This window comes from Apteryx mantelli, chromosome 5 (assembly GCF_036417845.1).
Source record: "Apteryx mantelli isolate bAptMan1 chromosome 5, bAptMan1.hap1, whole genome shotgun sequence".
NCBI lineage: Eukaryota > Metazoa > Chordata > Aves > Apterygiformes > Apterygidae > Apteryx > Apteryx mantelli.
In genome coordinates this window covers 70037710-70065319 of record NC_089982.1, presented here as the reverse complement: position 1 = coordinate 70065319, position 27610 = coordinate 70037710, and the positions used below count along the sequence as shown (strand labels likewise).

At 41.1% G+C, this 27610-nt stretch overlaps 3 protein-coding genes across 4 annotated transcripts in view; 2 read left to right on the top strand and 1 right to left on the bottom strand.

Annotated features, from left to right (window-relative positions):
- Positions 1-1517: 1517 nt before the first annotated feature.
- Positions 1518-18657, top strand: LAP3 (leucine aminopeptidase 3). 2 transcript variants are annotated; one of them, XM_067298195.1, is made up of 13 exons: positions 1518-1610; positions 2154-2269; positions 2617-2671; positions 4515-4620; positions 5980-6139; positions 9544-9708; positions 10663-10821; positions 11722-11846; positions 13258-13346; positions 14715-14817; positions 17139-17218; positions 17920-18032; positions 18147-18657. In XM_067298195.1, the coding sequence occupies exons 1-13, from the start codon at positions 1518-1520 to the stop codon at positions 18343-18345; spliced, it is 1563 nt and encodes a 520-aa protein (XP_067154296.1). In that variant the 3' UTR covers positions 18346-18657. The 2 variants fall into 2 exon arrangements, with proteins under 2 accessions (XP_067154296.1, XP_067154298.1); XM_067298197.1 differs by lacking the exon at positions 10663-10821.
- A 919-nt stretch (positions 18658-19576) lies between these two features.
- Positions 19577-21926, top strand: MED28 (mediator complex subunit 28). Its single transcript, XM_067298194.1, has 4 exons — positions 19577-19744; positions 19835-19901; positions 21022-21134; positions 21581-21926. The coding sequence occupies exons 1-4, from the start codon at positions 19577-19579 to the stop codon at positions 21776-21778; spliced, it is 546 nt and encodes a 181-aa protein (XP_067154295.1). The 3' UTR covers positions 21779-21926.
- A 76-nt stretch (positions 21927-22002) lies between these two features.
- The window catches only part of FAM184B (family with sequence similarity 184 member B), a 55080-nt gene continuing 49472 nt past the window's right edge, over positions 22003-27610 (bottom strand). The window contains exons 12-15 of the mRNA XM_013960013.2: positions 26252-26369; positions 25992-26096; positions 25081-25283; positions 22003-23522 (exon numbers count right to left, since the gene is read on the bottom strand). Coding sequence (XP_013815467.2) covers positions 23432-23522; positions 25081-25283; positions 25992-26096; positions 26252-26369 — 517 coding nt within the window. The 3' untranslated portion in view covers positions 22003-23431. The remainder of the gene's footprint in view (positions 23523-25080; positions 25284-25991; positions 26097-26251; positions 26370-27610) is intronic.

The window sequence follows — 27610 nt, the reverse complement described above, 5'->3', positions numbered from 1 at the left end:
ATTTTCATTTTTGTTCTACGCATAAAGCCATAGCTCTTCATATGCATGCTGGATAAGTGGAAATGAAGACTTATTTTCGGATTCTTTTAATTTTGGAAGATTTGAAATCCTAAATGAAAGCATTTATGAGTATTAACTGTCCAGAACTTTAAAGCGATTATGGGCCAAATTGTATTTTTCAGTAATGTCAAAAGACAACTTCAGATACCCTGAAAACGCCCATTTAATTTGTACATGCAGAGTGAAGAAGCTACATGCAGGATGTAGAGAAGCTGTAGAGAAGTTACAGATATTCCTCAAAGAACTGAAAAACTGTTCCTTGTATATGGGAGACTCTCCTAAATAAATGAAGGAAAAAATTCGGTTACCACTTTGATTTTTTAAAAAGAATGTTGTGATTTAATGTTTAAAATGTAATTTTACAGAATAAATCAAATTGGATGCAATTTCCTTCAGGCATTGTCTCTGAATGGCATTGTCTTTAGTAAGACAGATTAGTTCTCTTTGTACCACCTAATGGAAAAGTGGCTAGGTGGGAACTGCAATCCAGTACTACAGAATAATAGCTTGAGCTACCCTTTTTGGTAATGTTCTCTCAATGTAACAGTGCAAGTCCAGTTACAGATGTATGGTAAGGCAAACTAGTTGTTATCCAAGCGTGTGAAGCAGATTCTCACATTACTTATAAACTATCTTTCACAATTCTCAAAAAAGAAATCCAAGTCACTTGCCATTAAAACACAGCGTATGTTCGGTGCCACTGAAACTCGGGGTCTTCGTGCTGACAGTGCAGTGAATGTCAGCAAACTCCACACAGGCCTTTCCCATATTGCGCTTTTGCTAAACTAGCATAAACTGACCTGTTGTTCCACTGATGACTGAGTATTTTGCCGTGGATTTTCCTGAGGAAATGTTACCACAGTCGTTTTCACTGGCCTTTTATTTTCAGCTCCTACATTTTCTCCCTTTTTAAATGTCACTCTGAGACTGTTACTGCTTTCTCCTAAGACCTAATCGGCTCTTCCTGGACAGACGCAGTGCTGCCACACGAGCCCACCACCACCCGACACGGGAACCAGCAAACCTGCTGCCTCTGCACCCCTTTCATAAACTATTTACACTTTACTCTTCAGCGTGCACATAGAGTATTTAGTATGCGCATCGAGATCGTTTTTTAAAGCCTGCGATACGCCTGCAGGACAAGAACCGCGAGCTGTTTCGTCCTCCGCAGTGTGCGGAACTGCCCGGGCACCCGCGAGGCCCAAGCCCGGCGCGGCGCCGGCGCCACCCCGCCCCACCATTGCCGGGCCAGCGCGGCGGCGGCGGCGGCGGCCCTCGCCCCGCGGCCTGCGGCCCGCCCCGGCACACGGTCGCCGCGAAGGAGGGAGGAGGGAGGAGGGAGGGGAGAGGGGCGGGGGCCGCGGCCTCCGTCCCGTCCCGCCCCTCTCCCCTCCCCTCGCCTCGCCTCCGCCGCCTGACGAGGCGAGCGCGCCGCAGACGGCCCGGCTCGGCCCGCCATGTTGCTGCCGGCGGCGCGGCGCCTAGCCCGGGCGCTGCCCCCGGCCCGCGGCTGCGCGGCGCGGGGCTGCAGCCGCCGGGCGGGCGCGCAGGTGAGGGGCCGCGGGGCGCGCAGGCCCCGGCCCGGCGGGCGCGGACGCCGCGGGCTCCTGGCTGGCGGCGGGGGCGGCGCGTGGCCGCAGCGGGCTGCCGTTTGGGCCCCCCCACGCCGGGCTGCCCGGCTCCTGCGGCCGCCGCTCGCTGGTGCCCAGGAGGCCGAGCGGGAGCGGGGAGTAATGCGGGCTCCTGCCGTGCACCTGGCAAGGCGCCACCTTTGGGGGCCGGGGGAGGGGGTTTCCCTTTTGTACTTCCAGATCACAGTTTGAAAAACTTTCGTCCAAATGTTATGGTTTAACCAAACTGATAATTACTTCAGTTATGCTCGATCTCACTTCTTTTTTCACGCTTGAAGTAGGAGCGGTTTATCCTGATTTACCAAAGTGTGACCGCGTGTTTGAAGTGTGGGTGCGCGCATAACCTTGAGAGGAACACGTGAGCCCACGCCAGTAGATGCCCTTTAAACACTGTGTGCTTGCTGTCTTTCAGGTTGGTCTCTAAATTATATGTTATTTACATTAATGCATATCCTTTTCCAGGGCCTTGTTCTGGGAACCTACTCAAGTGAAAAGGATGAAGGTGCTCCCCAGCTCACGAGCGCAGGAGATGCTTTCGATAGACTCGTATCTGGAAAGCTGCGAGAACTGCTGTTGCTGTAAGTGTTTCACGCATTTCTGAAGTGTCCTCAAGTACCCATCAACACCGTTAAGAATGAGGCTGTCTCTTTGCTTAGCATTAGCATTTGTGCCCATACTGCTTTTTAGGCTGATATTTGCATCTGAGATCTGAGGCTGAGCAGTTTAGAGGGAAGCTCCTGTGAAAAACCGCACACACAGGCAGTAGATGCAACATGCTTCTGGAGAGTGTCATTTTCTGTGAAGCAGGACTGAGCCAAGTGCCCTAGTACAATGTGGAGTAACACTGTGGTTATGGAATGAACTTCTTACAAAACTCATTCCCATAAGGGCTTACATTTGTTGAAAGAACCTTTTTGTGTTCTAGATGTGGGCCACCTTTGAAGAAAGGCAAGACACGCATATTCTATGGTTTGCATCAGGTATGAACATTGGATTTTTATGTGCATTAATGTATGAGATTTGCCATTACTTCTTGTTTTAAGCTGAGTTCAGGGTTGTGCTAGTATGAATGAGACAGCTCTGCCCTTCTCCCTCTCACCTCCCCCAACAAAAGATGTGGTTCATATTGAAACCCTTCCCCTGTTCTGTCCTCCCCATGTTTGCATGGTCTTTTGCGCAGTCCTGTGCTCCCTTCACTTCGCTGTAAGTTGAGAAGATATAAACAAGTCCTGCTTTGATGGTACTGTACTCTCACCAGGGCTTACTGAATTAGCTAAAGCACGCAGTTTTGGATCAGACACTTAGTGTATCTTCCATCTCCAGGGGGAGCAAGTGCATGCGTGAGTGTGGATCTGTGCAAAGACCTTGCAGACATGGCAGTTTTATCACAAGGTAGTGGCCAGTCCCATTATAGACTGATAGACATCAGACGTTTTAAAATCTTGTAGTTTTAAATGTTTCAAAATTTTGAAGATGAAAACAAGATGTGGGACTGTTACTCAAGCAGGACTCTTGTCTGCACAAACATGGTATATCACAAGGGTATGAGATGGGATTCACCTGCTTAAAGTTAGGCTTTTGCTGCCATTTGACACATCTAATGCATCTGCATGGGGCTGGCAAATATAAGACTTGTGCCTTTTTAGAGTGATGCTCGAGGCCATCCTAGGACATTTAATGTACAGTTGTAGTCCCTGTATAGATCACTGCATCTTATATTAGGTCTATTTAAATGATTTTAAATAAATCAATTTGTAGTGGTTATTGTCCACCATGTAAAAATTCCTATACAGAGACACCAGACAGGTGATGCTGTACTCAGTAAAAAGGCTGTCATGAATTTCATGGAAGTGGAGTCCTTTGAAGGTCCTATTATCCCAATTCTGCGTAAAGGATGGCCTCTGAAGTGAGTAGCAAATCTCTGAAAGAGAAAGCAGTAGAGTTTGGCCTTATGCACTCTTTCAATGGTATTAAACAATGACAACCAAAAAGGATAACTTGAATCATTGATCTTCTGGAAAGCTTGTCCTAGTTGCAGCATCTTGTGAACTAAAAGTCTTTATGGGGTAGCAGTTTGAAAGCTGATTACTGGAAACCGGAAGAGCAGCTATTTGTAATGGAAGGGTAAGGGTAAGCCGAAGATCAACTTCATTTCTCTTTAGAGTAATGGGAAATCTATTTGCATATGTAATCTTTAGGATGGTTTTATACAAATTTGACTTCATTCTTAAAAGGCTTCTTTCCTCTTCGTTATTTCTTCCATTGTGCCTTCTACTTGCAGCTTTTAAGGCAAACATTTAGCCTTTTGTGCTACATTGCCTTGCTGCATTGCAGAGCTGTGTACCTCTGACCAGCTTTGGTTTGCTACCCAGCTAGCACAGTCCTGAGCTGAGCTAATAGACTCAACCTTTGAGGTGAATTTATTAATTAGTTTGAACATAGCACTGTGCTAAAATGCTTATGCTTTCCCAGCTCAGAAAGCCCCTGTTCTGCAGCAAGAGTTGGGTCTGCTTTCAAAGGACTCTTAGACTTGCTCTTGGAAGTGTCAAATTTGCTATGAGTTGAACATAAAGACCTGTCAGCTGCAATGCAGATAACTAACTGGACAACAGAACATCTGGTTGTGTGCCTGTGGCAAATGACTGAGAGTGCAAGAGAGCGGCACCATACCGGCACTCTTGCTCAGAAATGTGATTTACGTAGAGAGTACAGTATTTAATTCTGTATTTGGTTTGATTTGAAAAGTAAGGTCTTCATAGCAACTCTCTGCTGTGGCTGTAACAATGAGGAAAGTGAATCCGTTTGTGTGTTGGCTTTGTATAGGACTTCCCAAGTGTGGTTGTAGTTGGCTTGGGTAAGAAGAATGCTGGAGTAAATGACCAAGAAAACTGGAATGAAGACAAAGAAAACATTCGTGCAGCTGTTGCAGGTTAACTTTTTTTTTTTTTAAGTTTAAGTATTTTGTCTATGAAACTTGTCAGGATGCAGCATGTTCCATTTTTGATGAGTGAGTCTAGATCTATTTTTGTTTTGAAATGCAAGACTTAGTGCATGGTTTGGGAAATCTGTTCACTTGTTACTGACATTCATGAAGCTTTTCCTTAGTGAGGAAGGAGTTATAGGGCATCCATTTTGCAAGAATGCATCCTTCATTGAGATCTGTTCTTTATAATTGTGAAGATATCAGGCCAAATGTAAATCAATGTGCTCAGGTAATTCCAGTTATTTATAACAAATAGTTTTCTTAAACAGTGTGATACTGAAAAACTCACTTGTTTCGTTAATTACTACTATTTGGAAGCTTGAGAGCATCAATGAAATTGATTCATTTTATGCTCACACTGTACTTAAGTATGCACATATATTTACTTTTGCCACTCTAGTTTGTAACTGAGATGTTTGTATTACAAACTGTGATATCTTTCACAATGTAAGTAGTGTGATTCCTTATCTGTTGTAGGCACAGGAGGCCTTTTCTTTCTCTGTGTTACTGAAATTGTGATACATGAGCACTAAGATGTAACTATGAGGTGCTCTATAAGTTGATAAATACAGATAAACCCATCTTATTCTCCTTATAAGCAAATCAATTATTTTTAATAATTTCCTGCCTGGAGGCTCTTTGTCGTAATCAAGGATGAGTGCTGCATCATGTCTAAGTTTGTGTAAACCAAGAATGAAAGAAAGTCCTTGCCATAGAGTTTATAATCTGAGTATGAGACAGGAGGTCAGTCACACATATGTGAAAGCAGCGTATTCAAACTGCTAGCCCCTGTTGTCTCATTTGCCAACCCACTGTTAAATTCTCTGGGTACAAAATAAAATTCATAGAATATATTATTAATATTGCTTACAGTTTATAAAAGCATGTATAATATAACTTGGAAGAAAAGATAGCAAAAACTATTGCAACAAATTTCTGATCCCTGTAAATACTCATAACCCATAATGCTCTAGAATGGTAGTTTTTCTTTGATACGAGGAGATCTTAAGGAATCATAACAACTGTGGACTTTCCTTTGTATTCCTGCTAAATGATTTAATTATTAAAACTTATCAAGTGTTTTTTTTGGGGGGGGCATCAAAATTTGTCAGTATATGGTCATTAGCAGTTTTAATTACTCTGCTGCATGATCTTTTTAGTTGATTTACTCGTAAACACAGATACCTTGAGTAAAACTCCCCCCCCCCCCAAATGTTACACTGATCACCTCAGAAACCTGTTTTGCTGTTCTGTGCAATACTCATTCTATGCAGTAGTCTGTTAGTGCTTTACTGTGTTTTCCAGTTGGTTGTAGACAGATTCAAGATCTGGAGATCCCTCGTGTTGAAGTGGACCCTTGTGGAGATGCTCAGGCGGCTGCAGAAGGTGCTGTACTTGGATTGCATGAGTACAATGAGCTGAAGCAAAAAAAGAAACCTGTAGTTACTCCTCAGCTTCACGGAAGGTGATGGCAAAAGGAAAGCTTATCTGTTTATTTGTAAAACTGTGTGTATGTTTGTGCATGAGACAGATGAGAGACTGAAAGAATAGGTGTAGCAGCAATCTCTCTCTCTCAACTTCTACTGCTTCATTGAATATCCTGAAGTGTTTTCTGCTTCAGGCTTACAGTGTTTGCTCCATGTACCTTGTTAGCATGCCATGTTCTGAGGATAAGGGTTAATAAATGCCGCTTTCTAGAAAAGGCCCAAGATAAAAGTAAAAAATTACTTAAAACGAGTTGTGATGTAAAAGGAATCTTCCTGGTATTGCATCCTAAAATCATGAAGGAGAGATATTTCAAACTCCATAAATTAATAAATCCTTTTGAGATACAGGAAGTGCTACTTGAGACTGGACCATGCCATGATGGTATATTTTACATAGTTCACTTATTATATTTCAGTTTACTGAATATAATGCAAGAAGAGAAGCTTGGGTGCTTCTGGCCTCTAAGGAGACATAACTGTTATTCAAGAGCTGAAAGTAATATCAGAGCTCTTGGTTCCAGAACAAAGTTTTATTAACCCCCTTTTACTGCCTTATCTATCATGCAGAGCACAGCCATTTCCCCTATGTGCTTTGTACAGGAACAAGTCCTTCCTTATGAAGAAGTTTAGACTGAGAAATAAAATAAAAACCTCTCAATTTAAGCATGTCCTCATAGGCTATGTGCAACACTTTTCCATTTTCTAACAGCAGGTAATTTGGGAGCTGATCACATTTTTACTAAATAAACATTTTCTCAGGACATAGCTAGTCCTATGACCTAGGCAGTGGAAGTAGTTTTCATATGTAATAATTCTGGTTTGAAAGGGCCTCTGGAGGTCATCTAATCCAGCTTCAGCTTGGATTAGGGCTAATTTTAAAGCTACGTGCAACTTTAAAGCTAGATCAGGTTGATCAAGGCCTTGTGTAGTGCAGTTTTCAATATCTCCAAAGATGGAAATTCCACAGCCTTGCTGGACAATCTGTTCTAGTGCTTAACTACTCTCATAGTGAATTATTTTTCTTTATGTCCTAGTGGAATTTCTCTTGTTGCAACCGGAGACCATTGCCTCTTACATTTTCACTGTGCAGTTCTGAGATGAGTCTGTCCCCATCTTCTCTACAACCTCCATTTAAGGCTAAGGGAAAGACTGCATTTTAGACCTTAGGGGGAAGACTGTAATTAGATCCGTCTTAACCTTTTCTTATCCAGGTGAAATAAACCCAGTTCTCTTGAGCTCCCCTCTATGCCACATGCTCTAGCACCCAACCCCTCTTAGGGGCACTTCTCTGGACTCTCTCCAGTTTATCAGTATCTCTCTTGTACTGGGGAACCCCAAACTAGACAAAATTGTAGCCAGATGCAGCCTCACAAATACCAAATAGAGGGAAATAATTATTTCCCTTAATGTGCTGGCTGTGCTCTAATGCAACCCCGTAAGTACATGGTTAGTCTTCATCACTGCAGTAGCACCCTGCTTATTCATGTTCAACTTGTTATCCACCAGGATCCCCAGGTTCTTTTCTGCACAGTTGCTTTCTTGCTAGTCAGTGCCCAGCCTGACCATTGCACGGGCTTATTCTGCCCCAGGTACAGGTCTCTGAACTTCATGGAGTTTTCCTTGGCCCATTCCTCTAACTTGTCAAGATCCCCAAATAGTGGCCCTGCCTTCCAGCATTTCAGCTGCTCCCCGCAGTGTGGCACTGTCCATGAGCTTGCTGAGGGTGCATTTCATTGTCCAGGTTGCTCATGAAGGTGTTAGTTTCAGCTCTGCTATAAACCCCTGAGGAACACCAAGCATAACCATCTGACAGTTAGACTTTCAACTGTAGTCTGCTATCATTTGATAACTCAACAGTTCTTCCAGTTTTTCACCCATTTTGTAGTTTGCCCCATTAGTCTGTATTTTCTCAATTTGTTTGGAGAATTCTATGTGAAATTATATGGAAAGCCTTGCTGAAGCCAAGGTAAATGACATCCATGGCTGTCCTCTGGGCTAGCTACCTCATCTTAAGAGGCAGTCAGAATGGTCAGGTATGACTTGCCTTGGGTAATCTACGCTGACTGTTCCCAGTGACCTTGTCTTTTGTAGGCCTGGAAACAGCTTCCAAGGTGCCTTTGCCCATAACCTTTCTGGGGACTGAATTTAGGATGGCTGGCTTGTGGTTCCCCTTATCTTCCTCCTTGCTCTTCTTGAAGATGGTTATAGCAGTTGCCTTTTCCAGTCATCAGGGACCTCCTGCAATTACTATGACCTTTCAAACAGATAGAGAGCAGCCTTGCAAGCCAGTTTTTCTGGCACTGTCAGATTCATCCCGCTTAATCCCATGGACTTGTATATGTCCAGTTTGCTATAAGTAGTCCTAAATCAATATCACTCTGTTTTCTTCCCCAAACTCTGTTACTAAACACAAGGAACTGGGGGACCTGGAAGCAGGCCTTACTAATGAAGACTGATGCAAAGCAGGCATTGAGAACCTCAGCCTTTTCTGTGTCCTTTATGGCTAGGTTTCCCAAGCCATTTAGCAATGGGAAAGCATTATCCCCGATCTTCCTTTTGCTGCTGATGTATCTGTGAAAGGCATGAAAAGGCCTTCAACATTCCTTGCCAGTTTCAGCACCAGCTGGGATTTGGCTTTCCTAATTCCATCCCTGCATATGCAGGCAATGTTTCTATATTCCTCCTGGCTTCCCTCTTCACTATGTTGCTCTTTTGCAAAGTGGAATCCAGATTAATTCCCCACTTTGTGAAATCTTTTAAGGCAAGTAAGTTTTTTTTGGTTCTGTCTAAGTAAAATGAGAAGTTTTCTACTGATCGTGTTGCAAACGAGTCAGAGGCATCTCCATTTCCTATGCAGGCAGCTTTATGAATGTTTGCTCTGTCTTTTGTTAGTGAAATATCTTGAATGCACTGTGAATTGAGATCCAAATCCACTCTTATCACATAATCATATTTAGCAAAGTGAAAAACAGAATTGGAGGCTTTACATGGTAAATAAGAATTTTCAGGGCTGTTATAATTAATGCGATTACAAATTTTGGAAGGGATATTAAACCTTGTGCTTAAGGATTTAAGCCAATCTCTGACTAGTAAGGATTAGAGCAAGACGTAATGTATTAGATAATTCCACATCTGTCTACTCCAGGATTTTTCTAGCTTCCTCTGAAGCATTTGGCACCACCTAGGATCAGAGACGAGATACTGGACTAGACAGACTTTGGATCTCACATAATTCCTAAATTCCTTGTAGTAGGGGTAAAATGACATTCTTAATTGCCCTAAATTAATGACATTGCATTTTCAAACTGGAGAGAACAGATAAATGCTGACAATGTTTTACTTTTGCAAATGTTTATGGTGATTATTATATGATATTGTTTAGTACCGAAGGTGAAGCCTGGCAAAAAGGCGTTATCTACGCTGAGGGTCAAAACCTCGCTCGGTACCTTATGGAGGCTCCAGCTAATTTTATAACGCCCATCAAATTCGCTGAGTGTATTGAACAGAAGTTAAGAAGTTTCAGCAGCAATGTGAAGGTCCATATAAGGTAAGCTCCATTAAAATGATTCCTCTATAGGATAAGATACCGTATGTTAGAAATTATTCAAATCTGCAGTGCATTCTCAATTTCACCCTGCCTTTTCAAATGACAAAAGCAGGGGGAGTGTTTGGCAAAAAAAGGTATGAGGGGGTGCCTTGATTATCCCCTCTTGAGGGTGAGGGGAGCTTCAAGTTAGCAGAATAAGCAAGATGCTGTGACACAGTAAAATTATTAATCACTTAATTGACACAAGTGCTGTCTAAGAGGAAGCCTGATGAGGAATCAGTGAATAGACTGCAAACACTGGATACCTTCCCTCTAATAGCTTTTTTCTTCTGTTTCCAAGTGTTTTTTATACATACCTCTTTTTGTTTGGAGGTGGTAACTAAGCATCTGCTATTTATGGTTATTACTGGGATTTTTAACTTCCTAAAATGTCAGGATGGAGTCATGAAAGTTTTTTGCAACTGAATTTGAGCAGCTAATGCTTCTTGCTTCTGAATTTCCAGTTACTGCCCTTCAGTGGGAATGGGCTAACGGACTGTGTAAGTGATTCTAGGTCATTTTGATGAAAAGTAAAAGATACACAGAAATCAACTTTGAATCTTGTTATCCACTTTGACAAGAGAAAACTAGACTGTGGCCAACTGCAACAGTATTACTCTATATACCTTCAAAGACTTCACTTGCCCATTAGGCCATAGGCTTAAAGTTTTTGGTGCAGAAAATATAGAATAATGGTTAATAAATAAATACCCCCCCCCCCAGCATCAACTTTGAGGCAGTATTTTTCTGTTTAACAAAGAAGTAATAATGGTGGGATTTAAGTGACAGGTTGCAAAATAATTAAGAAAAACAGAATTATATTATAATATTGTCTACAATCCTTCAAGAACTGTGATCTTTAAAAAATAGTAATTTGGTCATTTGGTTATTTAAAAATAAATGTTTTTATTCCAGACCAGAGTCTTGGATAGCAACACAACAGATGGGAGCATTCCTGAGTGTAGCTAAGGGTTCAGCTGAACCTCCCATCTTCCTGGAGATTCACTATTTAGGTGCTGCTAATACAAATGACTCTCCATTGGTGTTTGTAGGAAAAGGAGTTACATTTGACAGGTATGTCTGTTAATGTTTTAATGACTAAAGGAAAAAAAAAAAAAAGCTATGGTCCAGTTGCTAAGGGATGGAGCTTAGATGGACTAGTTTTGGAATTCGGCCAACAGACATGCACTTTTAACTGTAATCCCATTAAACACAGAAATAAAGCCTTGCTCATGCCTTTCTGCTATTCATATTCAACAGGGAGATGCTTTTTCTTTGCTCAGCACATCTTTCAATGTCATTCCAGTGAACTATATAGTAGATTGTGCTGCCTTCCCTGGGGATAAGACAAGCCTGAGTGACTGGACAAAGCAGAATTGGTATGCCCTTGGCTTGTAAGACGGAAATGGAAATCCGTGGAAAACAGACAAAGAGCTGGGGTTTTTTATTTCTTTATCCAGAGCAAAACTCATGGTAAAGAATTTACATTTTTAGAATTGCAGTTTGTCACTGGACATCTGGGTTATGCTTAGGCAAAGTGAAAATAGTTCATTCTTTGCAGTAGTTCCTTATATCTCCTCTTCATTCCACATATCTAACTACTGAGGAATTTATCACTCTTTTCCTCGTCTATGTGCTGATTTACAGTCCAGTATTTTGTTCTTTTGTACTCTTCTGATATTATGATGACCATTGAAAAAACTTGTTTATTTTGTTAGTGTATTGCAGATTATCTGGATGTCTTATGATGTCCTAATTATGAGGAAATAACTCAGGGACTTACTTTACCTGAAATGAAAACCTAGATATGTTGCTTTTTAGTATGCTTACTGGGGTGTTGCAAGAGTATCTGAAAACACTGACTCTAGCATTTGTGATATTTGGTGCTAAAAACATATGGATGGAAAGAATATTATCAAAGTATGTAATGTCTGACTCCTAGATATTGGATGATATTTGTTACGCTTATTCCAGTGGTGGCATTTCACTGAAGCCTTCATCCGGTATGGACACAATGCGAGCAGACATGGGAGGGGCAGCAACTGTGTGTTCAGCCATTGTGACAGCAGCAGCCTTAAATCTACCTCTTAACATAATTGGTAAGTATGTGTGTGTGAGAATTGGAACATTTTAATTTTACAGTATTTCTTTTAGACAAAGTCATTTCCTAGCATCAGTAGCGGTAACTTATCTTACAGAAACATCATGGACTTTTGCAGAGCTACATGTCTCACTCCCTTGCTCAACCTCTCTTCCATTTTTACTTTATTATCAAAAATTACTAGCTTTGCTTCAATAAAATATTGCAAGACTGAATTAAAATGTTGAGGACATGATTCTTAGATTTCAGGAGACTCATGGTTGTTGAGAAACTCATTTTCAACAAGTTTTGCAGGAGTCCTGGTCCTTCATTACAAGGAGGAATGTGGGTATCTGTAAAAGCAGTTAGAAATGAAAAGGAGTTAGCTGAGCTACTTCCATAAGTGCTTGCCCCAGCTGAGCAGGAAGAGAGATCAGCTCCTGTGTCCTTAGGTGAATGTCTCAGCAGCAATTAAAGAAAAAAGTTTGCTGAAATTATTTTTGAGTATGAGCAAAGCTTTTATATTCCTGCAGAAATGTTGCACAGCTAGAAGTAAATGAGTTGATATAGGAACCATAGCAAAAGCAGTTGCCGAGGACACGCCATCTGTTCTATGATAAGTTTAAAAATATTTGAGAACATCAGCTTTAAGGATATTATTTTAGTGGGTCTTTTAAGCTTCAACCAGCAGAGGGCAGTGAAACATTCATATCCTCAAGAGATTCCTCACTTGAAAGTATGGGATGATTCAAGTACTAAGTAAAAACTAGTGCGGCAAAAGTCTGCGTATGTAATTCAACTGAAAACTAGTGGTCCGCAATTCTCTTATTGCTTATGCTTTGGCTGGAACACAGGAGCAGGGCTTCCCTGGGAATAGTGGGCTCTCATTTATCCCATTCATAGCTGGAGTCTTGACACTGACTTTGCCATCCTTTTTTGTTCTTCATGTTATTGGAGCTTTATGGCAGTTCTTGGACTTCTCTTGACATTACATAATGTTTATTTACAGTGAGAAGAACTTGAATGGCTCAGAGAGGTAATTTGAGAAGTTTTGAATTTCAGTAAGAAATAAATACTCTTACTTGTGATAAATTATTCATATATGGAAGATGTATGAAGATATTTGTTGACAGAAGCCTTGGTTAGTTTTAAAGTGCCTCTGATCTCACTTTCAGAGGCGTAAATTAAAAGTAAATCCTAGTGTTAAAATGGTGTAGATGAGAGAATATAGTGGTGCAACATGCAGTGAAATTTCACTGATTGAGAACTGGACCATGTCTTTCAGTAACCAGGAAAATTCAGGTATTGAACATAAAATGAAGATGAGAATACTACCACTTTTTTAAGATATTTTTTTCCTAAGTATTTTTCTATATCTTTTCTGAGTGATAAACAAGTAACACACTTAATATTTTATTTTTCCCTCTGAGGTTTGGCACCCCTCTGTGAAAATATGCCCAGTGGTAAGGCAAACAAGCCTGGGGATGTAGTTAGAGCCAAGAATGGAAAAACAATACAGGTATGCATGTGAAACTTGAATTTTTTAGTATTTTTAGTGAATTGGTTTTTTTTGTCAGTCAAATTACATGACTGCAGTCTGAGTACATGTTTGAAAAGAGCATTTAAAAAGATACCCAGTGCAAATGTACTGTTCTCATAAATGTAAGAAGCATGTTATTAATTAGAAATTGCTATCACAAGATTCTTTCAAATATAAATATACTTTTAAGAGATTAGATGTATTAAAAATTACTAGGGAAAGCTGAAAAGTGTGGTCACTTACTGAACATGCTAGAAAATCTTGTGCCAGCACAAGAGGTTGTTATAATGCTTATAAATATATATTCTCATTCAGAATGGATAGTATTTTAATTGCTTCCTGCAGACCTTTCAGGACACTTCCCTGCTATCTGGAGTAAGATATAAGAGTATTAGCTTCCTGCTGAGATAACCAAGGTCTTTACCTTGCCAGCTGCTCTGCTCAAGCAGAACTCTGAGTCATAGGGTCTGTCTGTTCACAAGTAGTTTGCCAAGTCAGTGCCCTAAATGCATATTTTATTTAATCCAAACCATACTGTAATAATTCAATAAGTTAAATGGTAGCAAAAGCCATTGTGCTGAGGACTGCTAATTTTTTGCAGAAATATATGGCTCAATCTTTCTGGATTTCTGTGATTTTGCCATCTTTGACCTGCTGAACCTTTCAGTTCTTTAAGTTCTTCTCCCTGATGATGAGTTCAGTAGCACTGGATGTTAAGGGAAATCACTGGGCATATATTTCCCTCACCAAGGACAAATCTGTAGGAAAGTGGTAGTGACTCAGAGAACGCTGTGCAATTAATCTTGCAGAATTCATTATAAATTATCTCTAAAAGGAGAAAGGTCCAAAGGGGCTATTGATTTTTAGAGGGAGAAGGTCCAAAGAGAAAGCAGCTGAACAAGGAACTGTTTGCAGGCATGCATCCGTGCTGCAGTTTCCACTGGCTGGACTCCTCTGTGCTTGCTGTGAAACAGCCCCTGGGCTTCCCGGGGGCTTTGCTGGGTACAGTAACCAGCCCCCTGCCCTGCAGTGGGGCACCTCTCCTGCCCCCAGGCTCTTCAGAGGAGCCAGCAGCACAGAGGCCCAGCACGTAGAGGAGGTTGCAGTGCTGAAAGGTAACTGCCTTCAGCTACAAGTATGCTTTTAGTGTTACGAACATAAGGGTTTATCAGATACTTTCCTTTTCTTTTTTAGTTTCTATTTTGGGTAAATTTTGATTACCTTAAGTTCCTAGGGCCTGTGACAGAGCAGTCACAAGCTAACAGCTATTTAAGAGAATATAAGACATCAGTTAAAGGGGTGTTTTCAGTAATCCGTTTTTATTGTTTTTTTATTTTGTACCTGAAGGTTGATAACACAGATGCAGAAGGAAGACTGCTATTAGCTGACGCTCTCTGTTATGCCCACAATTTTAATGCAAGGGCTATCGTGAACGCTGCAACATTAACAGGTAACCAGTGTCCCTTCCCTGCTTCATTTTGCCAGTTGTTAGTCTCGTTAACTGGGCTGTGGATTAACTGTACCATGTATACAAAGCCAGCCTGAGTTCAAAAGCAACTGAGATGCTTTTATGTGGTTTAGGACAAGAACTAGCACAGTTTATGCTCTAACAGCTTGTACAGCTGCAGCATGTTTCCAGAACTGGGAACATTGGGGAGCAGGGCACAGACTGAGTGATGCAGATGGATTTGGGCCTGGCCCAGCTGAGCTGGAACTAATAAGCCCAGCAAAACCTAAGGAGATTTGGATTTTCCTGCACAGTGTTCCCCAGCAGAACAGTTTGCAGAAGGATTTATTAGTTGATCCCACAGAACTATGTCACCTGATATCTGAGTTAAGTCCTCCCAAGTCCCTGTGCAGTGTGGAGCAAAGATACTGGCATGGTTCTGGAAGAATGCTTCCAGGTCCATGTGGCACCAGCCGTGCTGGAGCCAGAACAGCTGCTTTGTGAGCAGCCTGTTGAGTGTTTGAGCTGTGACCTACCCAGTTCTTCCCTCAGCTGGGCTGTCTCAGGTCTCCACTGGTCTAGATAATAGACACAACAGGAGAATCATTATCATCCTCCCAGGAATTCATTTGACTGAAGTATCTCTTATGTGGTGTTTGCATACTTTGAGGCATAATAAAATGTGCTTTCATTGTTTCATATCTACAGCTATATATGAATAAGGTTATAATTTTAAATTTAAAATCTGCAAAAATAACATTGTGTACACAGCTCTCATGAACTGCAGTAACAAGCTGTCATGGGTGAAGTGACTGCAGTTGAAATGAGAGCAAACACGGAAGAGTAGTTTACAGACAGGAGTCCACTGGGTTGCTTAATGAATACATTAACCAAAATAATTATCTTTGTTCTATATTAAATTAAATACTACTGTTTTAAATTATGTTCCATCAGTTTTGCCAGTTGAAATGCTGTGAAAATTTCCACAGCCAGAAAGGAAGCTGACTTTAAGATGGTTGGCTTGTGTGAAAATATTTCCACATAAGGTGCATGATTGTTCACAGGAGGAGGAGGCTGCTGCCACTACAGATTACTGTGTTTGGGATTCTTGGGCACCAAGCAGATATTTGGTCTTAATGTATCATTTTGTTGAAGTATTTTTTTTTTTTCTCCCCAAATCTCACCAGAGACTGGGTGCCCTGAATAGGGTCAGCATTAGAGAAGCAGTTCTATGGTATCAAAAGTGTATATATAACTGTGTGTAATCCCTTTGGTCTAGGCATGGCTTAGTATATTGATGTGGATTATTTTCATTTAAAGTAAATACACATATGCTGTGCAACAATTTATGTTAGTGAAATAAGTGTAAGGGAATGTGTATCAGCTGGAAAATTTCAGAGGTCTATGAATTGAAAAAAGCTCACTCATTTATATTCACTATATGGAAACACTAAAATTTGTATTTTTGGGATAAGATACTGTTATTGCTGAATACACACACACGCTCACTCACTCACTCTCTAAAAATGCTGCTAGGAAACATCGAGCTGAAAACATAAAATTTATTTTTCTGCTTCTTCTACCTGGCACTGTCTCTTGAATTGTCCAGATAATAATACCAGTTAGAGGTCCGTTTTATGCTTCAGGCCTGTGTCAAGAAGAGTGTAAAAAATCAAAAGATCAGAGTATTTGTGCTTCATGTTGAATATTTATAGGCCTTCAGGTGTGTCATCAGAGAACTCATCACAGGAAGACACAGGTGTAATATGAAGGTATTTGGAAGAGGTGCTAACAGCCAGATAGTCATCTCTGGTGACAAAATACTTGAGAGAGAAGCTACTGGGAAAGGAAGGACTGTAAATTTCATCTTCCATTACTTCTAGATTGCTGCCTGTAGATTATGGAACCAGACATAGGAATTATGCAGATGAGCTGTTTCAGAGGAGAGCAGGGATGTTTAGGCTATATTTTCAGCTGCTGCTTGTCCCATCAGGGCTACTTGTAGTTGTCTGCCACACTGTTAGCAGAGGGGAATTCTGACAGTCTAAGTCTCAGATTTTGTTACTAATGCCCTGCAGATCATGAAGAGAAGGGCATGATTTGTGTACCCATACTTGCTACATATTCATTCACATAAAGTATCAGATTTTTAATAAACTTTAAAATAAATGCAGGTGTACTAAAACCTTTAATTTTGGGGTACTTCAGCACTTACAGGTAATAAGAATTAAGACATTAAAAATACTGTGGGAGGTTGGGATGCAGAGGAGTAGCTCAAGTCCACTTTGCCTTCCTTGTATAACCTTGAAGGTGTGTTTCTGTAGGTGCCATGGATGTAGCATTAGGGTCTGCTGCGACTGGAGTGTTCACAAATTCATCTTGGCTTTGGACTCACCTTTATGAGGTAGGCCATCTGCAGTATGACTGAATAATGATAATTCAGTAACAGCTGTTATTATTGAAAAGTTAGTGCCTTACTGAAAGCCTTATTTTATGCAAGTCTGAAAGGTATGTTATTAAATTTTGAAATATTGTAGGAATGTTCTTAGTATTGCATTTAATTGAAAAATACAGAAGTTATGACTGTTAATTACTGGCCCTTTATGGTTTAGTATCATATAGCAGAAAGCATGCATTGCTGTCTCAAGGATATGCATCCTCTGATAACTTACTATGTGTGCACATAAACTCTATTTTACTGACAGTAAGTAGTTTTTGTTAGAAACATAATTGGTCTTCCTTAACAATACCAAATGTGAATTTCAAAGAAACCTTATGAATGGCTGAACTGTGACTGCTAAAGGGAAGTCTCTGAAGGGAGGGATCTGTGCAAATTTGCATTAGCAGGAAAAAACAGTATTGTGAAAAACTAGCATTCTTTAGTGGTAGTCTTAAAGGCAAAATCTAAAGAATCCAGAAAGCAAGATTCAGTATTTTGTCTTGCAGTATATTTCTAAATACCTAGTATTATCTTAGGCTCCAGATTTTTAGATAGACTGATCAAAGCTAAGCAAAAATAAGCATGCACTACGATGGTGCTTATGAGTGCAATTAAAAATAAAAACCACAGTGAATTTTGCTGAAACTATCACTGTTTCTTTTTAGGCCAGCATTTTGACAGGAGACAGAGTTTGGAGAATGCCTCTTTTTGAACATTACACGAAACAAGTAACAGACTGTCCTCTTGCAGATCTGAGCAACATTGGAAAATACAGCAGGTAACGTCCCAAGATGTTTCATGTACCCTTTTCTGTTAGTGCAGTAAAGCCCAGTGTTTGTGCTGTTGGTATTGCTTTAGAAACAACACTGTTTTTCTACTTGCTTCCCCACAGAGCTGGAGGAGCATGCACAGCTGCTGCATTCCTGAAGGAATTTGTGACTGCCTCTCACTGGGCTCACTTAGATATAGCTGGTGTGATGTCAAATAAAGATGAGGTGCCCTATCTTCGAAAAGGCATGGCAGGACGGCCTACAAGAACGTTAGTAGAGTTTGCAGCTCGATTAAGTCAAGACAGTCAAAACGCCCAATAAAATACTAATTCTAAAATCTTCCACCCTGCCTTAAAAAAGCCCCCAAAACTTTCAATGTATTAATAATAAATGAATGCCCAAGCATATTTTCACTATAGCAATGAACTGCAAATACGTTTATAAACCATTACTGGGTAAGAGCATCTCACACTTGAGATTTGTCTTCCCATGTTATTCAGTTTCAAATAGTTCAAACAGAATATTTTATTTCAGATATTTAATACCAAAACATGATCACTGAAAACATCTGAACTCCTAATTTATCTGTAAAGTAAGTGTAATTACTGCGAACAATAAATCTCTTTTTTTGTGTGCCTGTCTCAGAGGGTTTTTTTAACTTAAAGAGAAGAATTAACAGTAGTTAGAAATCATAGCTGTGCTGCTCTGGGGTGAATCACTGATGGTGGAAAACTAACTCTGGAAGGTTGTTCATAAAAATCCTGTCAGGGTACAGCAGGGGAGGAGCTAGAGCTGCCTGTGATGTGTCCTGTTGCAGAAACCATGCACCAAAATGCTTCCTAAGCAGCTGCTGGTGTGGGGACAGGTATGGCCGCAGGACGCCATCCCCTGAGGGAGGGGATTTTGAACAAGTAGCAACGCAAGTGTATCCTGAATCCCATGGCTACTTTACAAAAATGAATAAAGAGAAATAAGGGTGGGTGGGTGGGTTGGGGGGGGGGATAGGTCCACAATCTGGCACTATTTCCACATTTTTCTGTCATCCTGGTGCTGGCTCTTTCACTAGCGTGAATCTGTTGGTTTCAGAGCAAATCACGTATTTCTAGAACTCGTGAAACTATCAGACAGACTTAACCTATCGTGCCTTTCGGAGAAGTCAGAGGAGGACGCGGGCGGGTGGGTCTCCCCTTTGCCTGGGGCCTCCCCACCGCCGGTTACGCGGGGCGCTTACCCGGGCCGCAGGGCGGACAGCGGCGGCCCCACGGGAGGGCGCAGGCGGCTGCCGACGCGCTGCGCTGCTCCGCTCCCCGCGCCGCTTTCTGAAGCCTCCCCGGGGGGGGGGGGGGCAGCCGCGCCCGGGCGCCGCACAGCCGCCGAGGCGGGAACCGCGCCCGGCGCCGCCCCGCACGCGCTGCGCTGCCGGCGGCTCGTGGGGAGCGACGGTGGCCCGGCGGGGCAGGGCTGCGCCCGCGCCCTTTCGGCTCCGCTCCGCCCCGCCCCGCCCGGGCGGATGGCGCATGCGCAGCCGCCGCTCCGCCCGCAGCGCCGCGCCATGGCGGGCGCGCTGAGCGGGATGTTCGCGAACCAGGCGCCGGGGCCGCCGGGGCCGCCGCCGCCGGGGCCGCCCGGGGGGCCCGGCCCGCCCGGCCTCATCGCGCCGCCGCCGGGGCCGCGCAACCCCAACAACACGCTCGTGGACGAGCTGGAAGCGTCCTTTGAGGTGCGGGGGGCGCGGGGCGGGGCGGGGGCGGCCGTGGCGGCGGCCGTGGCGGCGGCCGCGCTGGGGCTCACGGCGCTCGCTGTGTCGCAGGCCTGCTTCGCCTCGCTGGTGAGCCAGGACTACGTGAACGGGACGGACCAGGAGGAGATCCGCACCGGTGAGGCCGCGCTGCGCGCCGCGGGCTTGGCCCGGGGGGGCCGAGCCGCCCCTGCGGCGCTCCGGAGCGTTTCAGGGGCCGCAGCGGCCGGGGCGGCGCGAACCGGGCCGCCCGAGCCCGGGGGGGGTTTGGAACCTCGCTGAGGCCCCGAGCGGCGGCGCCGCCTCCGGGGGGCTGCGGGCTGCCCGCCCCCTCGCGGGCGGCTCTGGTCACGGCGGCGGGACACCGTGCGGGGAGGAGCCCCGCACCCGCCTGGGAGCGCGGTCGTGGGAAGGGTTGGCGTGACAGCGGACTTCGGGGGGGGTGTGCTGTGCTTTGCTTTGCTTTGTTTTTTGTGCGGTGGAGAATCTTGTTTAAATACTTGGTTCAAAAAGGAGGAAGCTAGTATGAAGCTGTACATAGGGAGCAATAATAAAACGTTGGAAAGGGAAGATCTAGACTGCTTAGCAGCAGTGCTTTAAAACTTGTGTGACGGGTATATCTGGGGGAGATAGGATTAACACAGAATTGATATAAATAGAAAGTTAAAAAAAAAGGCCCATGAATACTTTTTAGAGGTGTACTTTTTCCTGAAAAATTTCTCAGGCCTGACTCCTAAGTTCCCGTTAAAAACCAGCATAAATGCTTGGTGAAAGCTACTTTATTTTGTGTACTGGGTTATATTCATATGCTGGAATGGGAATTTTTTTTAAATCAAAACAGTAATGCATAATTTCTAAAGGTAGAATATTCTCCTAAATATATTTGCATTCAAGAACTGTACAGTGAGCTTGTTGTTCAGGCAAGTGGTGAAATACTTTATTTAGCCAAGTCCCACAAAATATTTTATCAGTCTTTATTGTTGTAGTAGATGTAAGAAGACTTCTATGGGGGAAAAAAAAAATCTGTTTTCTTACACCTCTACAAGAAGTTCTGAAAGTTTTCAGAGCAGCATTTTATACAGAGACCTAATATACGTTCTGTTTTTATAAATATGTACCATTAAAATCCATTTTAGTAAACCTTAAGATTTTCTTTCTAGAAGAAAAGTATTTTTAATAACATGCACAAAACTACCTATAACAGCCTGATAACTTCTTTTCTGGAATCTGTTCTTTCAATTTTGCTGTTGCATGTTTAGGTGTTGATCAGTGTATCCAGAAATTTCTGGATGTTGCAAGACAAACAGAATGTTTTTTCCTACAAAAAAGACTGCAGCTGTCTGTCCAGAAACCAGATCAAGTAATTAAAGAGGTAAGTTTAATTTGTCTGTATTGTACTAGATAAGCTGCTGTACCAGTACAGTTAGATCACCTCATTCACATTAATTCTGGGTTTCTCAACATGGTACTGTATGTTGGTAGAACTCAGGCTGTTAACATAGCTCTCACCATCAACGTGAAGAAGCTGGATGCGAGCTCTTCTTGGAACACAAAGGTGAATAATGTTAGTTGACCTGAAGAAGCAAACCAGTCAGTCTAATTCTGCCAAAAGTATGATCTCTCTGAAGCCTGTGACCCACGGGAACAGAACTAGTGCATTCATGATGCTTTATCTCTGTTCTATTAAGTGCTTTTTCACTGTTAGAATCCCCATAAGATTAGTTCAAGAACTTATATAAAAACTTTGTAATTTTTTTAGTCTGAGGTGATTATTATGAATACTGTCTATTTACTAATATATGTTTTTTTCACCCATAGGATGTTTCAGAATTAAGGAATGAATTGCAGAGAAAAGAAGCATTAATTCAGAAACATTTAGGTAAACTAAGACACTGGCAACAGGTCCTGGAAGATATCAGTGTACAACACAAAAAGCCTGCGGAAATGCCTCAAGGTCCATTAGCTTACCTAGAACAGGCATCTGCTAATATTCCTGCTCCAATGAAGCAAACATGACCTTTACATATCTGAAGAATATTTTGAACAGTGCAAAGTGGTGTTGCTCTTTCTACTTTATCTGATTTTTGTATAATGTAATTTGTACTGCAAATATAAATAGTTAAGACAGAGAACTGAGCCAAATAAATTATCCTTTTTGCAAAAATATGGATTGGCTTTATATTTAAATGGAAAGTATGCAGAGCTCTTATGTTTTTTAGTAGAATGTTTTCCAGAATGCATCCTGTCCCTTCTTGAAAGGGTGACCCTAGCTTTCCTCTAACTGGATTTTGCTAGTATGTTGAAAATACTTGCAAAGATTACCATGTTTTGTGATCTTGGAAAAATACTGCAAATTATTCTTAAATAACACTGCAGAAGCATCCTTTGATTTGTCTGCATTTAGCTCAGATCAAGAGTGCTTTTTGAAGTGAATCAGCTGTCTCCCCTGGGCTCTCACTTATATCGTGAAGGGGTCTTGGGCTATGAAAACTTGATTCCTTTTGGATGAAATGAAATGGCAAAATGCACCCTGAAGGTTATGTAATGCACTCCCAATGTTGGTGTTCTGTTGATGTCAAGCTAGTGTAGAGGTGGTGCAAAATATAATTACCCCCCCCCCCCCCAGATTACTAAGTGTGGATGTTGGGTCATCAGTACTGTTTCAGTCTACAGAATGTTTCTATTATGGAGCACTACTTAGTAGTAAAGATTCTGGAGGTCTTTTTGACAACATCTGTTGACAGATTGCCTAAGCTAATTTATTTATGGGTGTCTTCTTTTAGAATAGCACCATCCCTTCCCAGCAATGAGTTGGCAAGCATGATATAATAAATGTAGTCCTTCACTCACTTTGTATTTAGGTAAGCATAAGAACAATATTGAGATTAAATGTCCAAATATGCAGTTTCCATGAATCTGGAATTCTGAAAGTATCAGTCTGACTCCAGCATAACAGCGCTATTTTGCAAACATACAAAGGGATGATTTACAAGCAAGTTTTAATATGCATACTTACATATTATCCTGATTTATCAGGATAATTTTTACATGTGTTGAAGTGAAACAGGAATCTTATTTTGTAATACTGACTATACAAAATGAGGAAATAATAGTTTATTAATCTAACCAGAAACTATTTCTTAAAGAGCCTGCTATAAACATGCTATTCTTGGAGGTATACCACATCCTGTACAGCATAAAATAAGTTTAACAACTATTCAAACTCATAAACTTACATTAATATAAGCTGAAATGATTTTAAGCAGCTGATGAAACAAATGCATAAATTTACTGAAATCACCTACAGAAGTAAGGTGTTTCTTCAGCTGGAGCCAGACTGACAGACAGGAAGTATCTGAGAACAAATTGCATATTTAATGTAATTGTGGAGGGGTATGTTCTCTTGATTATAAACTCTCTTCACATAACAATATCTACAATTTTGCACTTCCTTCATTGTTTACAGAGGATGTTAAAAAACTGCATTTTTTCCAAAATCCATGCCTGTAATTCCATAGTAACTAGATGTAAGAGAGTGCAGTTGTTCCTAATAATGTATTTGGAAATTACATAAATATTTTTATTTTTTTCTAAATCATATATTAGACTATCATTTCCCAAGAGAAAATGGAAACATCTTTTCTAGTAATTCTGAGTAGCATGTTTGCTTTAAAAAGAAAAGTATTTAGTAAACCATTCTTGATGCTGGGGGTTTCGTTTTTGGTCATCTTTGGTTTGCAATGCTTCACTGTTGTGTGCCCTGTACAAACAAATAAGCATTAGTATCACTTATAATCTTACTAATATTTAATGTATTTCCTGCCCCACCCCACCCCTGGAAAAACTCATGATCCAATGCATGGATCTGCTCACGCGAGCTGGATGATGCCAAAAGGAACCTACTTCAATTCCTACTGGGATCTGTGCTAGCCAGATAACTGGACTAGCAGCACTGGTAGTAGCACGAAGGAAAGTGTAAAGTAGGGCTAAGCAGCCATGGAGAAGTGTTTGGACATAGTTCTTGATTCAGCCTCTCAAAAAATAAAAAATGGATGCTTCAAGAATATGAAGCCTTGAAAATCCCCCAAAACCCCAACTGCAATTCAATCTTAAAAAAAATATGAAGTACATAGTACATGAAGTATGCATGAAAAATTTTGGATAAAATAGTTTTATTTGAAACTGAAAGATTTATCTAAATACTAACTGGTTTTGTAATTCATCCTATAACATATTCCGTGATTTTTCAGCACTCTGATCCTCTTTTGTATTAATTTTGGTTAGATTATAGTGGCAATTCATAATTTCATTTATCATTTATTTGAAAGAATAAGTAAGTAGCAGCCCAGCTACTCAATGCCCCTGCACATTTCCCTTTAAAATACAAATCTGACTTGCCTTTGCAGTCATCTGGCAGATCACAGAATGCTTTTATCTTTAAGATGTAGGACTTGTCAAACTGGATCAAAGCTGGTGTCCTGGGTGTTGTCTTTGAGAGCAGGCAACGCTGCCTGCCTTCCAGGAAGGAACTTTGCACATGCAATTCACAGGATAACTAATTTGCACTAGGAGGCAGGTGAGGGGGAATGCTTTTGTCTTGAAGCAGAGTGGTAATTTTTTCACATTTACCATTATAACTCTGCATAATGTTGTTAATCATATAAATGTTTAACTGTCTTGAAGAGTCATCTAATTTATGTTTGTAAAACATTAAACATAGTTTAAATAAGAGCTCATAAAATTGAAAAAATATTTAAGCTTTTCTGAGAAAAAACAGCAAACTAAGTTGTTGGAACTCAAGAACAGCAAAAGATCTTTACATGTGTGACACCAGAGGACCATTAAGTATCAGTTAATCAGTTTTTAAGTCTCTAAACCCCTTTGCCAAATTATTAGCCTAGAATCATTCAAATGTCTCCTAAAATAAAAATATGCCATCTACATTTACCAAATGCAAAAGGAGACAAAGGTGGAAAAGAAAAATACATCTTTAATAGAACCACTGAGATGTGCCAAAAGTTTTAAGTGGCCATGTTCACCATTAACCACATTTTTATTCAAATACCTGCAGCCCCTCTCTCCTTCCTTTCTACGCGGAGGGATGTCAGTCGTAAGCACTGCTGGGCAGTGATTATAGCCTACTTCTGCAGTAAGATTTGGGTCTATCTGCAGAGAACTGAGTACATAGAATTCATTGCAGGCCAGGAACCTACATCATTGTTTATTTCCAAATGTTGAAAGTATTTAAATGCCTAAAAAATTCTGAGTGCCAATTAATTTATCAATCATCTTCAAGTCACTGCAAAATGGACAAATACCTTGTGGCAGCACAGCTGCCTGAGGACTGTGCTGATAGATAGCCCATTCTGAGGCAGCCAGGAGTCTGGTCTAAGCTTGCAGATTTTGGTATTTGAGGAGCACTTCTTTTTGATCTCAAGTCACAGCTCCAGAAGCTCTTTGCATAGGAAGCTAAATTTGGAACACTGACGACACGGCTGGGCACCTCATCCAGTTTCTTCTTCTGCGTTTTATCATTACAGAAAACTGCATTACATGTGCATTTTCTCACACTTAATACTATAATAACAATATCTCATTCCTAGACATCCTGTGAGGAACACCCAAAAATGCAGGTTCACATTTTTTCTATAGGCATTTAAAATGAATTCCTCTCTCAGGGTATGCTGTGAGGATCCATGAATTAGGTGGGTCCAATTCAGACAAGTTGTGTTGAGGTTATAGATACATCAAAGCTGATGATAGCTTTGCAGCGGTACCGAGAGCTAAGTTTCCACCAGTTTGCCCTCACTTTTTTCCTTGACTCCTCATAGATAGTATAATACAGTGGGACTGGAATGGCAAGGGGCAAATCCTGGGCAGCCCAAACCCAATTCATAATTTTGTTTGATGCATGCAATATCCCAAATAGCAACTCCCAATTATCTGCAAGCAATGGCTGTGCTTATCCCAGTGAAAGACCAAGTTCTTTTTTGGGGGTTTAGTGTTTTATAACTGCTTACATACTCCTAAATATCTGCTTATATATTTCTACTGAATTTATATTATATTCAGCACCTGATTGTGGGTTTGTTTACTGGAAAGAATTCTACTGAATAACATCACCATATAAAATGAAGAGGACCTTTATTGTTATGAAAATGATATCTGTATGATTCAAATAGCAATAAAATACCGTGATTTGCAATTTTAATTGAATTGCCTGTCTTACCTTCATGGAAGGAGTCAAACATCCCAGACTGGTGTTGAAAGAAAAGGATCGATTCCTGTAAGATTCAGTGTTGGCTAAAAGTGAATGCTGAAATTTTCTTCCTTCCTGAGGGGAGATGAAGCTATGTGTGTCTCTTTGCTATGGAAATATACATTTGTCAGAATATTCCAAAGCAGAAAGAAAGTACCAATCAGAAACAGTGAATGGAGCCTTCCAGCAAAATCCAAAATATGCATTTACATATAAAAGAAAAATCTCACCACCAGCTGCTTGATAATCTCTTCCCTCTCACTTATTTTATCTTGCAGGCAGCTTATAAGGTGCATATCTTCTGGTCTGGACTCTTGCTTTCTTGGCCTTTCTTCTAATACTTTAAGTCTGTGCCATAGAAAGAATTCAAGCCAGAAAAAACTTCCTCATACCAGGTTCAAGAGACACCTGGGCTACACTCTACCATAAATTTTAAATTATTATTATAAGTTCTAAAATACAGGCACATAGTCAAGTCTTTCTGATAAAACAATATTTTTTAAAATAGACATATATATATATACACATATATACATACATACACACATATATATATTAAAAACATATAAGTGTAGACTGCTGCAGAATTCCAAAATAAATTGCCTGCCTAGTGTAAAATCAAGCCCCTGGTGTAAAATATAAACAAGCTTGCACATCATATTGCTAGTCTGGTTTCCTAAGGTAAAGAGACCTATGTCACACTATTTATGCATGTCTGTAATCCATCTATTTGTTCTCTTTTCTGACTCAGTAAGTTTAGAATCCACAGGCTAATTTAAACTATATTGATAGAGGCTTCAGAGACACTAAATTACTGTAACTTTTATGAAAAGAGAGGCTTGGATAGACATGCTGCTTTAGTGAAGCCTCTGAGGCAAAACCTGTACTGTGAGTCCAGCTCTTTAAATGCTTTAATCAGGGAAAAAAATTAAATTAGAACTTATACCTTCTTAGAGATGACAGTATTGCCCCATGAGAAAGCAAGTCATTATTTCATCAGCCAAGTTCAAGAGTTCTGCTACTTGAGAAACAGTGCTATGAAGTTCACCTGCCATACTCAGAAATGTATTACAGAATATGAAACACAGGGCTTTTTGGTGAGGGAAACATTTTCATGAGAAAAAAACCCTCCCAATCTTACAATCTTGATTTAGTGTATCTCAGAGTTCAGATAAAAAGATAAAAACTTAATGTCTGAATGGTTTGAGACCTGCCTACATGCAAAGAGGTCTCTTTTCCAGGGATACGCTGCACAGTTGGGGTAAGAGGAGAGGAGAAGACTGAAAACAAGGATTACGTGTTAGGGGCCACTCCTGTAGTGTCTGAAGCACCCCAGAACGGCTTACCTCCAAAGAACACTGCAAAGTGCATCTATTCTCATGAGTTAGTGGGGGCTGCAGTTGGGGAATATCCTGGGACATTTGCAAGGGAGTGAGAATGAGCAAGAGCTTAACCTCAAAGATGCTGCTCGGCTGAACAAAATTAGGTACAAGATCATGGATAAAGGCCTCTGATATCATCTGCAACAGAAATGATTATACACTTTATAAAACTGAGCATAAGTGCAGGGTGTGATTTATATAAACTGT